The 14,957-nt window shown below is 38.1% G+C and overlaps 1 protein-coding gene across 3 annotated transcripts in view; it reads right to left on the bottom strand.

Annotated features, from left to right (window-relative positions):
- NELL1 (neural EGFL like 1) overlaps positions 1-14,957 on the bottom strand; it is a 300,890-nt gene that overhangs the window by 69,447 nt on the left and 216,486 nt on the right. For all 3 annotated transcript variants that reach the window (XM_033062507.2, XM_033062508.2, XM_033062509.2), the window contains exon 15: positions 3,268-3,363. In XM_033062507.2, coding sequence (XP_032918398.1) covers positions 3,268-3,363 — 96 coding nt within the window. The remainder of the gene's footprint in view (positions 1-3,267; positions 3,364-14,957) is intronic.

The raw sequence follows: 14,957 nt of genomic DNA, 5'->3' as shown, positions 1-14,957 counted from the left end.
GAATTTGTACTCCTCTCTGCACACCAAAATGTCTCTCAGAAGCCTTTAACGGGATCCCTTCCAAGGAGGTAGCTGAGTTCAAGCCCACAGCGTTACATATGGTTATGGATGCCTATCTCCAGCTCAGCCATCATGCTGGAATCATACAGCAATGTCACTAAAAATTCCAACAGCAATGCTTTCCAACACAAGTATCATAACTGTGTTAAATAAGATCAAATGGTAATGATCACAGAGATTACAGGTTTCAGCCCTGACCAGAAAAACACAAAAAGAACAAAAAAAGAAGTGATTTGAAGATAAAATCAGATCCTAACTATTACAAAAATGCAGTTAGAAGCATCAAGCACATACTTAAAGAAACAGCATTATAAAGAATGGATGGAGAAATGAATTACTTGACAGTATCAGTGAATATCAATTTGCAGTTCACCTTCAAAAAGGAAAGATAGCCCCACTACTGTGATGATGATTTCTCATGTCAACCACAGCGAATGGCAGGAGGTAATTCTTCTTAGCAGCATGTTGAATTATGTATCTGTACATAAGCTTTAAATGTGCATTTTAATTTCACCTGAGTAAATTACTGGTATAAATCCTACCCTTCTCAAATATCTCAGAATTTTTAATTAACTTAATATCACAGTTTTAACCAGGCAGTCACAAACTATGAGTAACATATGATTCATATTCAGAAGTAAACACACCTGCTTTTCAACAACTTTTCTAATTACTGGCTCATTTTACCCTTTCCATGGCATTGAAGCCAATTTGGGTCATACTGTTTTTAGCTGGTGATGAGTCCTTCCAGCTCACAAATAATGTATAAGAAGTTGCTGTGTTGTCAGTTTGAAGGACATTTTCAAATGCACTGTGGCAAATTACACATCACTTTACTTCTGATACGCCTCACTTCACTATGAGCTTCTACCAGGCAAGGTTTTGCCAAGAATATTCAGGCTTTGATTTGAAGCACAGACCCACCATTTCATTGTCTTAGGTCTGTGTCATAATGATTGAGGGAGTGGTACTATATACTGAATAAAACAAAGTGCTTATTTCTAATGTCAAAGATAACAAGAGAACAAACAAACATGGGGTTAGAATACTTAGGTGTCCTTTAAAAACTGCAGCAAACTGAACTGCCACCTGTTCCTGAAAGCACTACATCTTTTAGGAGTAATCAGTGAAGCAAAAGGAACCCTGCTTCAAGGGTGGTTCATCACCTCTCTGCTCTGAGCATTTAGTCTGGCCAGGACATGCCCCTTCAGAAGGCTGAAGCTGTTCTCACAGATCTGATTGCACTTAGCCACTGAAATATGCACATGATGTAAAATATATCTACTGAAGTTTTCAAACCTCCCACACAACTAAAATGTGATAAATTCTCATACACGAAGCCCTGTTCATTCTCAAACCAGCCTATATGTCAGATTTCTCAAAGTTAGCATCATTATCTTGATTTGTAGCATACTAGTAAACCCCACAAATCTGCAAAGAAAAAAGTAAACTCCCTTCTGGTTCAAGTTGTATAGATTTTATTCACAGAAGCTATCGCCTTCTGACATCTACCTCTAAATTGCTTGATATAATGAGAGTACCATACCTGTCATGCTGCCTTTAGTTGCTGTGCTAACTCATATTGTAGATCAAAACAATACAAGAGCCATGAAAAATATAGAAGTCAAAAATGGTTATGTCCTCCATTAATCAATTTTAAACCATCACTTCAACAGTTTACAGAATCTGTGTTCTAGATATGAAAGTCCCCTTACAGCTATAAGAAAAATGAATGTTCTAAGATCCTTTGGTGAAAGAATCACAGGCAGAGGAGCTGAAATCTGGCCTGAAGTCCTGGGTAGGAAGGGCACCTTTGGGCAACTCTGGCAGTACCTTACTGTCACAAACACAGAACACATCTTTAGTATCCTGCATCCCTCTGAATGTACTGGTGTCTCTGAGTAACAGATGTTTTAGGAAGGAACGAGCAAATTATACATGGGTAACCAGCAGAAAGGATTAGCAGTTGGGGAACCACGGCAGGCGGGGCTCTGAGGTAGGAATGCCTTGCATTAGTTCCCCACGATATTGCCAGCACTTATTGCTGAATGGCAGGAGTCTCTGGAGGTTTTTTCTATTTAAAACAGGGCTACAGGCAAAAAAAATTAGGTACTCTGATTTATTCTAGATGAGATGAAAATATTAATGTCCTAGCTCATTCTAAATAATCATAAACAATGCTGACAACTAGAAACTACAGGCTTTTAGTATACACTGACTTCACTACACCCATAGAAGTATTTAACAATTTTCAGAAGCTACTTATAGCAGATTTGTTGAAAACTGGGCTTAAGTGACTTTAATAAACACACAAATTATTGCACAATCTCTGGGTTACAAGTGGTTCCCCTAATTTAATTGTAAAAGTTATTTCTCTGTTTTCATTTCTTTCTTCCTAGAAAAATTCACCAACTATAATCTCATCCCTTTGACAGCATACAACCTGCATTAACAATCCACTTCATAACCAAAAATAAGTACATGTGTAAACAGTTATTAACAAACGTGCAGTGCAAAAACCTCCCATAACTGAGTTATTTAAGTAGTATATAACCTCAAAAAATACATACCAAAATAAAATCCCAAATCTGCTAAATAAAAAAAAAAATAAGACTCTTATATGGAGTTTGATGAGGTCCCTTTCTCCTCATTTAAGGTAGACAAGGAACCAGCTCTTTGTGAAATGAAGTGAATGATGGAACTATGTGGCTGTCAAAAGCAGATTCTGAAAAAGAAAAATGTGGGAACAGGCAGAATCTAATCATGACTAGTGAGATATCTTTCAATAGGCTGTGATTCTATAAAAACTGTGACTTAGAAACAAATCAAATATTAATAATTCAATAACTTGAAGTGAAAAGCAATAATCTAAATTCTGGTCTTATTTGCACAACAAATTTAGTAAAAGCAGAAGGAAACCTTGAGCTTGCACCACAAGAAACTGCTGGAGCAAATATTTTTCATTTAATGTCCCTTCTAATTAACTAAAAGTGCATGCTGAAAGAAAAAGCAGATACATCCCTGATAAAATTCAACATGGAAAGTTTCAGACAAGACAAAATTTCAGTGCAGAAAAGGTAGAAATGGAACAGTCATATCTTCACTGAAGAGAAAATGTCAAGCAGAATGAAAGAATGGAAAGGAATTACTTTTTCCACATATCATACTTCTCACTGCCAAAGAAGATATTTTTCGGTAAAGCTTTACCTTTCTCACAGTGACTTCCAGTGAATCCAGAAGGGCAGAGACATTTGTTAGGAGCTACACAAGTTCCACCATATCTGCACCCTTCTTCACAGAATGCTGCAAGATAAAAGGAATATGTGGGAAATGTTTAATTTTGAAAAATACATATTTGTAGGATAATAAGAAAAATATCTAAAATTTAAGCACTTAACAGAATTTAGCATATTAAAATTCAGTCCACCTGCAAACACAAAGAGAAGTAATTCACTAAAATGACAAGAGGAAAAATCTTGCATTACACCATAGGCAAGCCACCTCACCAACAAAAGATTAGTAACCATTTGGAGGAAGAAGAGAGGAAAAAATACATAATATGGTTTTAATGCGGCTGATCATCTTTCCATTATATAAAATATGCATATGACAATTATAATGCTCTGTTAATCCACAGAAAGCAGGCAGTTTGGATGGTGTTAAGTACTGTGTTCCTAACTTCTGTCAAAACTCCACTGAAATGTCTGTAGCACATAATATTTTACTTTTTAATTTTTTATTGTAAAGGGCAAGGTATGTTTTGAAGAATTAAGAAAGTAAATAGGGTGAGGATCATGACTGAAAATATGAGAAGGGCTCAACCCCAGTATAAATGGCTCTACTGAGATGTGATTTTTGATGGAGCAATACTGAAGTACTTCAGAAATGTATGTGCCAAATAACTAGGATTTCAAACAGCTGATGGATCTCATCTTTTTCTGTGAGCTGTGTGATGTTCCTCCTGCTCACAGTCAGTTTGGCAGAAAGTCCACTGAGTGTGCAAGAAGTCTGCTCACTGTTTAAAATGACTCAGTTTTTTATTTCTTTTTGTTGTGTCTGCATAGGGAGAGGAGAGGAGAGGAGAGGAGAGGAGAGGAGAGGAGAGGAGAGGAGAGGAGAGGAGAGGAGAGGAGAGGAGAGGAGAGGAGAGGAGAGGAGAGGAGAGGAGAGGAGAGGAGAGGAGAGGAGAGGAGAGGAGAGGAGAGGAGAGGAGAGGAGAGGAGAGGAGAGGAGAGGAGAGGAGAGGAGAGGAGAGGAGAGGAGAGGAGAGGAGAGGAGAGGAGAGGAGAGGAGAGGAGAGGAGAGGAGAGGAGAGGAGAGGAGAGGAGAGGAGAGGAGAGGAGAGGAGAGGAGAGGAGAGGAGAGGAGAGGAGAGGAGAGGAGAGGAGAGGAGAGGAGAGGAGAGGAGAGGAGAGGAGAGGAGAGGAGAGGAGAGGAGAGGAGAGGAGAGGAGAGGAGAGGAGAGGAGAGGAGAGGAGAGGAGAGGAGAGGAGAGGAGAGGAGAGGAGAGGAGAGGAGAGGAGAGGAGAGGAGAGGAGAGGAGAGGAGAGGAGAGGAGAGGAGAGGAGAGGAGAGGAGAGGAGAGGAGAGGAGAGGAGAGGAGAGGAGAGGAGAGGAGAGGAGAGGAGAGGAGAGGAGAGGAGAGGAGAGGAGATAAAGGAAAAATTAAAAAAAAAAAATTGGCAAAAAAAAGTGAATAGTTAATCCTTAGCATATCCCATATTACACTGGGAAAGAACCACATGGACCTCTTGAAAGAATTCATAAACGGGGAAAAAAGATTATGTGTTTTTTGTCTATAACAATCATGCATGTCCATTGAAAGTTATTGGTGCTGATAGAGATTGGTAGGTCAGAAGACTTCAGTTAGAGCTCTCATGCAATTTCTTTGACACCCTAACGGATACTACCAACTTAGTCCTGTGAAATACCTGCTTCTTACAATAAATCGTGTTAGGAGGTCAGCAGAGTGAGGTGGCATTTTCTTCTGTTCTCTTAAAAAGATTTCTAAAAGGGAAAGATTGTGGCAGGGCTGGTCATGTAAAGGAGGTTCCCCTCAGAACTTATGTGTTATGTCAGTGAAGCAGCTGGATTGACATCCACAGGCACAGCCAAGTGTTCCATTCACATCTGGGAGAATGGCTGGGATGCCTGTCATGGGCCAAAACTCTATCTTTCCATTCCTTCCTACAACTGTACCTCTGATATGTACCTTGAAATGTGCCAACACTTACTTGTCAAGAAATGTTACTATCCTTTATATCTCCAATCTTAGCAACTCACGGGGAAAAAAACAAAACCAAAATATTTGCTTAGAGACACCCTAAGGAACTTCTGCACTCCAGGTTCAGTGAGGAAGAACTTTGTACTGCCCAGGCACCAGCTTGTTGTACAGATGTTGGAGGTTGAAGCTGAGCAATGGCTGCAGAAGGGAAGAATGCAACTCTCCTTTTCAATTTTTGTAGATGCTGAAAGATTCTCCGCAACACAGACTAACTGTGCTTGTCTTTGTCACTCAGGCTTTAGTGGATTTTGAGATGTGGTTCATTCTTACATTTTTATGCAAGAGGAGAAAACCCTGAGGAAGAGTGACAGCATTATCCTGCCATTTCCCAGAGAGTTCTTGTACAAACCATCTCATTCCTGCCTTGTAGAGGCTTGCAGGAAATAGAACATCAAACCTGTGAATCTCAGAACACAGTTAAAAAATCAGACTAAAGGCTACTGTCCTCAACTGCTAAAAAAGAGCTCACAGTACTATATGCAGTACTGATAGCATTACTCTGAATAATAAAATGCTCAATACCTCTAATAATAGGTTTCAATTACATTTCAATATACCATTTCAGTTGCTAGTAATTTTACCAAACTTCATTTATTTGAACTCTTTTCTCTAATAGGCCTGCCTCTGGCTGCAGCCTTTTAACACATTTTCTCAAAACTAATTCATTTCCAATAATGAGATTTTTCCTTTACAGCAATAGCAGAAGAAATTAAACAAAATCCTTACATCCCTTCTGTACCAATGCCTTATGAACAAGAGGACCCAACAGGTAGCTGCTCAGCAGCTGAATTGGAAAACAACTGGAGTGCCCATGCCCTCCTGAAGCCAATTGCTTTGGGACTTGTGCTTTGTTACATGTCATACGAGCTCTGGGATATGTGGTTTGGATATGTCTGGTTCCACTGTGGTTTGGACCCCTCAAAATCAGAAGTCTATCAGAACCAGCAGTTATAAATGTTGATTGCAGACTCCCTCCCTCCTACTCAAAGTTAACACAAGAAAGGCAAATCATGGCTGGATCAAATATTGCTGAAGTATTCCCATAAGTAGACCCTGTCTCTGAAATTATTTGCAGGCTGGCAACCTTGAGATAAAGGAGAGGGGTTACTGAATTTCCATAAAGGTATTATCAGGAAAATTAAGTGAGGATGCCACTAAGGTAAAGTCTACACTAGTAAACTTCTATTGTTTAGAAGCTCATTCAGTATTCTGTATGTGAAAGAAACAATCTATTGATTTCAGGAGGCTTCTGCCAAAGTCAACAGATCTCTCCAATGCCAACAGATTTCTTCCTCCAAAATAAAAGCCTTAGCCTTTATTATATAAAGACCTTTCCTAAATAGACATAATTTCTCTGCAGAGGAGGAATTTTATTTCTGTTGCACATCCTCTTTGATGATGCATCTGTAGAGAACAGAAACAGCCAAAAATAAAAGTCTGCTGGTAAGTCATTTTTGTGATGATGTTGGAGGGGGTTGAGTCTTACTGAAGAGCTCCACAAAGAGCAGCATGAAAGCACCATGCTCCTGGACAAGCACAAGCTGCATTATTCTGGTTTTTGTATGGCAGCACAGTACACATGGCTGGGCTATCACAGGAAAGCAAATACTGCAGCATGGAACCATCAAGTCAAGCAAATACCTCTCACTTTCAAGTGTAACCCAGTAGATATTACAAAACATTTATATTTGAATATATAAAGTTGTTTTTGTTAAAGAAAATAAATAAAGAAAATTTCACGATTATAAGCCGCACTGACTATAAGCTGCATCTCCGGGTGTCAGCAACTTTTCATTCTTTGTCCATACATAAGCCGCACCTGATTATAAGCCGCACATTACAATACAGAGTGTGATAAAAGGTATCTGTTCTATCACCATCTGTTGAGGGTAGGGGCAGTGATCCTTATCTCAACACAGATATTCTGCTAATGGGCCATCCATTGAAACCAGGCAGGGCATTGTTCTTTATCTTTTCACAACCCATCCTTCCTCCAGCCAGTCATTTTCTGCTCATGGCCATTGAGTCCCACTGTGGGACTGATAAAATTACTGCATCCCATTGGAAGTTGCTCCAACAGCCAGGGGGAAGAGCCCAACATTTCTTACCAAGATAAAAACAGAGGTTTTGGGACACTAAGGGAGCCCCTTTCTCCACTGGACTCCAGAGGAAAACCGGATTTCTCCACATCACCACTGGACCTCCAGAGGGAAACTGCACCTTGTACAGGAGCACTGCTCCAACTGAATCACATCTGTCACTGCAGGAGGATGCAGCCACCATGGAATGGGACTGCTACCAACACCCTGCCTGAAGGGGTGTCAGGTTGTACTCTGACTTTGTCAGGGTTTGGAGTTTGTTTCTTTGTAGTACTGTATTTCTATTTTAATTTCCCTAGTAAAGAACTGTTATTCCTAATTCCCATATTTTTGCCTGAAAGCCCCTTGATTTCAAAATTATAATAATTTGGAGGGAGGGGGTTTACATTCTCCATTTCAAAGAGAAGCTCCTGCCTTTCTTAGCAGACACCTGTCCTCCCAACTAAAACAGCAACTTTTCGTTCTTTGTCCATATAAAAGCCGCACCTGATTATAAGCCTCACTTTGGGTTCGGACCAACATTTTAGTCAAATTGGTGCGGCTTATAATCGCGAAATTACTGTAATTACCCTACAAATTTAAAGGACTGTTACTTGACTCTGAAGAGATGTAAAGATCACCTTCCCAAATAAATAATACACATTATTTTTTGATATACTAAATGCCTGCAAAGTAAAAAAATGGACATTCAGAAAAGGCAAGGAAGGGGTCAGACACAGACTTCCTGGGTAAACAAAAATATGCAGTGTTGGAAGAGAGATGGGCTAGTGTAACTTTATAAGGAATTTGATAATCAGTTGATGGGAGGACCACAGTTTCATTAGCTGATTGGATTTACTCAGACAAGTACACACAGCAGTGCAGCTGGTAACAATCCAACCATGTAAGTGAAATACCAGAATAATCAGATGATACCAGTTACTCAGGTGGATTTAGAGGTCAGCTAAGAAACCGAAGAGAAAGCAGAGAACTAAAATAAGGGAGCAGCAGAGGCTCTGCTCTTTTTCTCTGTGCTCAAGTGTGACACTATCATCTATAAAAGTACAAAACTCTTTTTGGTTCAGTGAGCTACATCCATTGGACACAGGGTGCAACTTATTTCACACACAGTCTGTCAAATGCCACTGGAGTCCTTTTACAGCTGGCTGGAGTCAGAGGACAAATCTGGCCAGAATGAATTTTGGGCAAAAGAACAGTCCTGGAAAATTTTCTTCCAACATACTGAGGCAAGAAGGGGAGCACGGGTCAGTTTGGCAGCCAGGATGCAAACACATCTGAGAGTGGAAGACAAACCTTCAGCTGGGCAGCTCCTACTTTAGTGATGGGTTTGAAACCCAATTAATACTTCAGATTTTATGTGTGCTATGTAGGAGGGTTTGGAAAGAACCTACAAATTTCAGGTTTTCTATCAGCTGATTGCAAAGGTATTATTCCTGAATTATTTTTCTAAAAGTTTCCCATACAGTTATTTTTCTAGATATTTCATTTTCAAATGTAATTAGCATAATTGCTGCCTAGTGTAGTAAAAATTACAAATCCTGGCAGTACAAAATGTGTAAGTGTATATGAGCTAAATTTGAATAAAGATCAATGAACTCAGAATTTAAGTTAGGAGATGAGGGTTTTTTGAAGTACTCAGGAAAGCATGAAGGAATTCCTTCCAATTTGGCAGGCAATACACAGTGAAAAACAGAAAAAAAGGACAGAAAAGTCCCTAGAAGGATTATGAAGAATAACAAATACATCATGAAGAAATTCTGTCAAATATAATAGACAAACATACATACTGTGTATTAGTTTGTGTGTCTATGTAGACGTTTGCATGGTACATAATATTTATACAAGTGGCAAACTAATATTTTAGAGTTTGTCAGTAGGCTATTTCAGCTGATGTAGCAGTGAATCTTTTCAAGATCCCAGTGCTCTGTCACACAGCACTTGCAAAATTAAGATTTAGGTGAATTTGGAAGGCTGAGCATATCTCTCAGAAGGCTCTGAACTCTGAGCCCTTTCTTTACTGTTGTATGGTGCTAAATTCCCTTGTTGCTTGGTGTTTTGCTTCACTGATATGTAATCAAGCTGTGGTCATTTGTAGGCAAACAGCAGACCATTCATCTGGATGCTTTCAGTGTGGGCTCAAGTGCTCTTTGGCTGGAAATACTGAATTATTTTGAAAAATGAAACCTAAACTCCTGAAAATTAGTATAATGAATCACAGTGATAAATACTAATAGTTCACTTTGTACTACCCCATTAATGGAGCTTACTTTTGAATGTGTAAGTTACCCACCCTGATGAATACATTTTCACATAAAATATTTTCTAATGATCAAACAAGCTATATTTAATAAAATTAATTCAGAAAGCATATTGAATAGACAGAATCTGTCCCTTCTGCTCTCTTGGCAAAATGACATATACAAACCCCTTATTAATGTGAACCTTATTTTATGACTCTGAAGACAGATATGTGACAATTTTGGAAAATATATTTGAAAAAGATCAATAGAAGCAATAAGGGGCAAAAAGCAATATAATATAAATTGTCCTGTGATATATTATGCTTTTGAAAGCATCTCTCACATCCCCAGATAACTCTGGGGTGCTAAATGCATATTCTTGTTGCCATTTTATTGCTATTCTTCTTCAAGGCTAGACTCTTCAAAATTTTTAGTGCACCATTTTAAGCCAACTGCAGCTGTCTCTCCAGTAACCTAATAATAAACATGACAAAATAGGGCAGAATACTTCTTCCACAAACCAACTCAACATCATCTTTCAAAATTCAAGTCAACAGTTTAAACTGCAAAACCAAACTGAAATTTACTTTGAGAAATGTCATGACACATGGTACTACTGCTGTTTTTCTTTGCACCACAAAAATGTGCTTATTATACTCCCTGTTTGTTTTAACAAATGGGTATACAAACATAACACCGTTTATTTATAAGTCAGTAATGATAATTCGAGGATAAAGAAGCATGTTCCAGAAGTGCAATAGAAGCATTTTCTCTTGCCTGATCTATTACCGCAATTTAGTAAAGACCTTACTTCAAATCTCATTGAACTCACTGAAAAAAAACAGAATTCAACAACAGCACATGCAATCTGAGGTCTGCTTGGCCATAGTACAGTATATAGAATATTCAGACAACATAAAAATAATTTTCCAGCAACATACATATTACAGATCTCTCATCCCAGTGCTCCAATCCATACAAGCACACTCTGTAAATACATTCAGCAGAAGAATAGCTGGATTACCCCTAATGTAACAGGTATACACTTTTAATTCACTTTTCTTACCTTGCCCTGTAGCACTGACAGGCATCCTCGCCAATAAAACACAAGCCTGGTTACCAATGAGAAACATTCTGTCTCAGTGTGAGATATTTACTCTATATTGCTAAATAAAAATCTATCCAAGTACCCTCAAATAACTGTGTGTAATGAAAAACACCAGAATGTTCAATAAGCTGTAAGAAAAATGCCTACAATATTAATAAAAAACATTGTATTGAGGTAATTCTCTATATGAGAAATACTATCTTTTGAAATTGTAGAGAAACTTTAGGAAAGCATATTCAGTTATGGCTGGAAGTGAGGATGTTGACTGTGTGCAATCATAGCCTCTAAAGTCTCAAATTCAGCAATATTTTTTTTAAGGTTGCTCGTACCTTATTACAAACATAATTGAATCTGAGAAAAAAATCCCTTGTTTTGACAGCTGCACAAAATATGCAATAGCAAACCAAGGAATTATTGATAGCATTTAACTATCTGAAGGTGACATTACTGGGAGGAATTAGATTAAAATGGGAAATAAAAAGGCAATGGGAATTTCAGGTCTGGATTAGGCATGTGTAAACACAAGTAATTTACAAATAATTTGCAAAGACATTAAGAGACCTTGAGCTGTTTCTTTCTAAACAAGCACACTAAAATTCAGGTGTTCTCTCTCATTGTTTTAGTGTTATAATTACGCTGAAAGTAACAGCTACAGTGATGTCTCTGAAAACATTTCTAATAGGCTTTTTCATCACCTTTCAAACCTCACTCATTCTTACAAGACACCCCACTCAAAAAAATTTCCTTTTTCAAAACTGGATCACATTCTATTGACCAACACCAGAAGGACAGGAATTGTCAGTTCTAGAGATCAGAGTCCTCTGCTTACACAACAGGAAGGACTTCAGTAGGTGAAACTTTCCCAGCTCCCCCACAATACCCTCCAGCCCTCACTCCTTATCAGGAGTGATGCCATGTTAAATACAGACACTTCCCCATTAAGGAACAGTATTAACAGTTAATCTCAATTTACAGAATCTACCTTACCTTGCAGTCTCTGACAGATAGAGGTCTGAATTCACTAAAGATGCTGCCAAGAAGGCAATCAAGAGATGAAAAGCCCTGGATCCCATAAGCAATGCCCCAGGGCATTCCCTCTCAGTTCAGATCAAGTTTATATAAGGGAAAGAGAGAATAACAAAGAAAACAACGAGGAAGGGTTGGAGACGTGGAGGAAGAGAGATTCAAACACAGTGCTAAAACATACCACACTAAATAATGAATTCTCTCATGTAGGTCTGGATAACTTTTGCACTCCTACACCTCTTCTGACTTATGGGGTTGATGGATCAAAAAAACAATGCAAATAACTATTAACTGGAGACAATTAATCTCAGTTCTTATCTGAACTTTACATTATAAACCTTTACAGTAGCTAAAATATTACCACTAGAGTAGATTCTTCTCACAAAATAAAAAAATATATTTTTAGCAATTATTTTAATTTTCCTGGTGGCAAAAGACATGTTCATCTCAATACCTAAGATAATCTTACCAAATTAGTTTTATTCATTAAAAAAGAGACTAAGCTTCAATATTTTGCTTTTTCAAAGAGACACCAGGTTTTTCAGTAGGGAAAAAAGAAGTCCTGAAAAGTGATATTGTTCTCACCATTCAAGTGAAATTTCAGTCTAAAAGCAGAGATTGCTTTTTCTCAAGCTGGTGTGACAGCAGGTGTTACACACATCACCATCAGCTTTATAATCATCATAATATGTTGCTTTTAAATAAATTCTTTCATCTCAAGCCTTTACACATTATGTACAATTAAGCCTTACAACCCCCCAGTGAGGAAGATGCATTAAGAGCCTGAACCTGCCAGGCACTTTTACAGAACAGAGTTAACTAGAGTAATATAATTTAATAAAGAAAAGAGCAGAAAAGCAAGTAAGAGCAGAAAAGCAAATATAATCTTTGTGTGTATAATTTTTGAATGAGCCAAGAGCATTTCAGAAACCCAAGGGACCACCCTCTCTGCTAGTGTCAATTAGTAATCCATACAAATTTACACAGTGCCTAGGAATTCACCCTCTATATTCTTGGAGCTACAAGACTCCAAGGAGTACATCACTATCACTACTTATAAGACCATACTGCTGACTTGTGTCTTTGCACATGTAATTATGCAAATATTTCAGCTGATATCTAGAAAACATGCATAACATTGACTGGATTTTGCCACCTACTCCCTGTTTCTATTTGTATTTGAGTAGTAACATGTCAGGGAATGGCAAACTGAAAGGAAAATGATATATAGATCCTTGATTGCTTTCTATAGAATAGTGACATTTTGGTCACCAATCTGACTTCAATGATTCTGCATCAGTGCAATCTCTATTTTGCTGTATAGGCTCCAGCACAATGTCTTGTACTTCAAAAAACTGAAGTTATGAGAAATCCCTACAACTAGCTTGAACGTGACTTTAGAATGGATATACCGGGAAAAATTTCTTCACAAAATTGGTTGTGAAGCATTGCAACAGGCTGCCCAGGGCAGTGGTGCAGTTACTATCCCCAGAAGTATTTAATGTCCATGTGGATGTGACACCTGGGGACATACATGGTTTAATGATGGGATGGTCAGTGCTGGATTCAAGGATTTTGTAGGTCTTTTCCAACCTTAACACTTCTATATTCTATCAGAGGTGCTGGAACTTTCCAGAAGCACAGTACTGAAAGCCTGGAGTGTCTGGCCAAAATTTCCTTTCCCAACACATGGAAAACACTCCAGCTAGAGTCTGTTTGCCTCCCTCCCAAACTGATAACAGTACTTCAGGAGCACCAGGGAACAGATGCTGCCTAGATTTTTTTAGTACTTTGGATTCATTTAGGATTGTATAGTTCAACATAAATTTGAAATACCTTTCTTATGCATTAGTCTGCTAACGGTACACAGTTCAGTCTCAGTGAAGAGAAAATAAAGCACCATAAAAGACAGCTGTAATCCTTCCATAAAGTACAGTGTGCGTTCCTAATGGAATATGATTTCAAAACAGATTTCCAGTTCCACTTTCTTAGGGTATCTCATTACAACGTTTAGTTTGCAAAAACAGACTATAGGAGTACTTCCTATATTTCTTGGCAATGCAACATTTAATTTTATGGTGCATAAAATGCATTTCTCTTAACAGATGTATCAGTTCCCTGATATTGTGACTAAACTGCTTCATATCCATAAATGCTGTGTGGTGAACTAGCGAAGCTATGGCATTTATCTTTGTTGTTGTGGCACACACTTCTACTTGCTCCTAACATCCTGCTTCCCTGAATAACAACAAATTTAGCTTTGACTGCTTTTAAGAGATTTGATCACATGCATGCCATATATATTCTTACATACATTTTATGATTATGCACACAAAGTTTCCCAGCTATGCATTCTAAAGTGCATAAGCATTACAAGACTGTTTATACGTAAGAAATTACTAAAATAAATAAATATTTTTTTTTAAGTTCAATATCAAAAAAATTTGCACAAAATGAAATTCAACCTTATGTTTGTCAGAGGTTAGCACCCTTCCCAAATCAAGGTTAAACATCCCATTTAATCCTGTCCTGTCAAAAAAATTACATTTTGCTCTATGTTGAAAAATTTTATGGGGAAGCATAACTGCAATATTCCCTAATTAATTCAGGGAAAATCATGGGCATATGTTTCACAGTTGAGAAGAATGACTGTGAGGACCCACCAGAGCCACACAGCAGTCATACCACTGCACACACCCTGCAGACATCCTACAAACAATAAGGCCCAAGAAATGATCTGAAAGAAGACAAAGAGGCAGTTATATGACCTGATTTGTGGATATTCTTCTCTATATAAGTTATGATATGAAATAAGTTAAGATTTGTTTGATTGTTAGCTTTTTTCAGTTGCCTGCTGGGACTGGGTTTGACAAAGGATAGTGAGGTATTTCTGAATATCTGTACATGCAAATTTCTGTTCTCAATATTCTCACACTGAGACTTTCTGCAATCTGGGAACAGCAGCTCTGGCAGCTGATGAGCACTTACTTTATAAAACACAAACAATTTTAAACCCCTCAGTCCTGCCCTTTGATACAGCTTACTAACTGGATCTGTGAGTGGTTTTGCTAAATCTGAAAATAGCTTCCAATAATATATTACTTGAATTTGCAAGTATCCTCTTAAAAGAACAAGCAAAT

Source organism: Catharus ustulatus, chromosome 6, assembly GCF_009819885.2.
Source record: "Catharus ustulatus isolate bCatUst1 chromosome 6, bCatUst1.pri.v2, whole genome shotgun sequence".
NCBI classification, from domain to species: Eukaryota; Metazoa; Chordata; class Aves; order Passeriformes; family Turdidae; genus Catharus; species Catharus ustulatus.
Note: the sequence above shows the minus strand (reverse complement) of the source record. Positions and strands in the feature narration are given on the sequence as shown.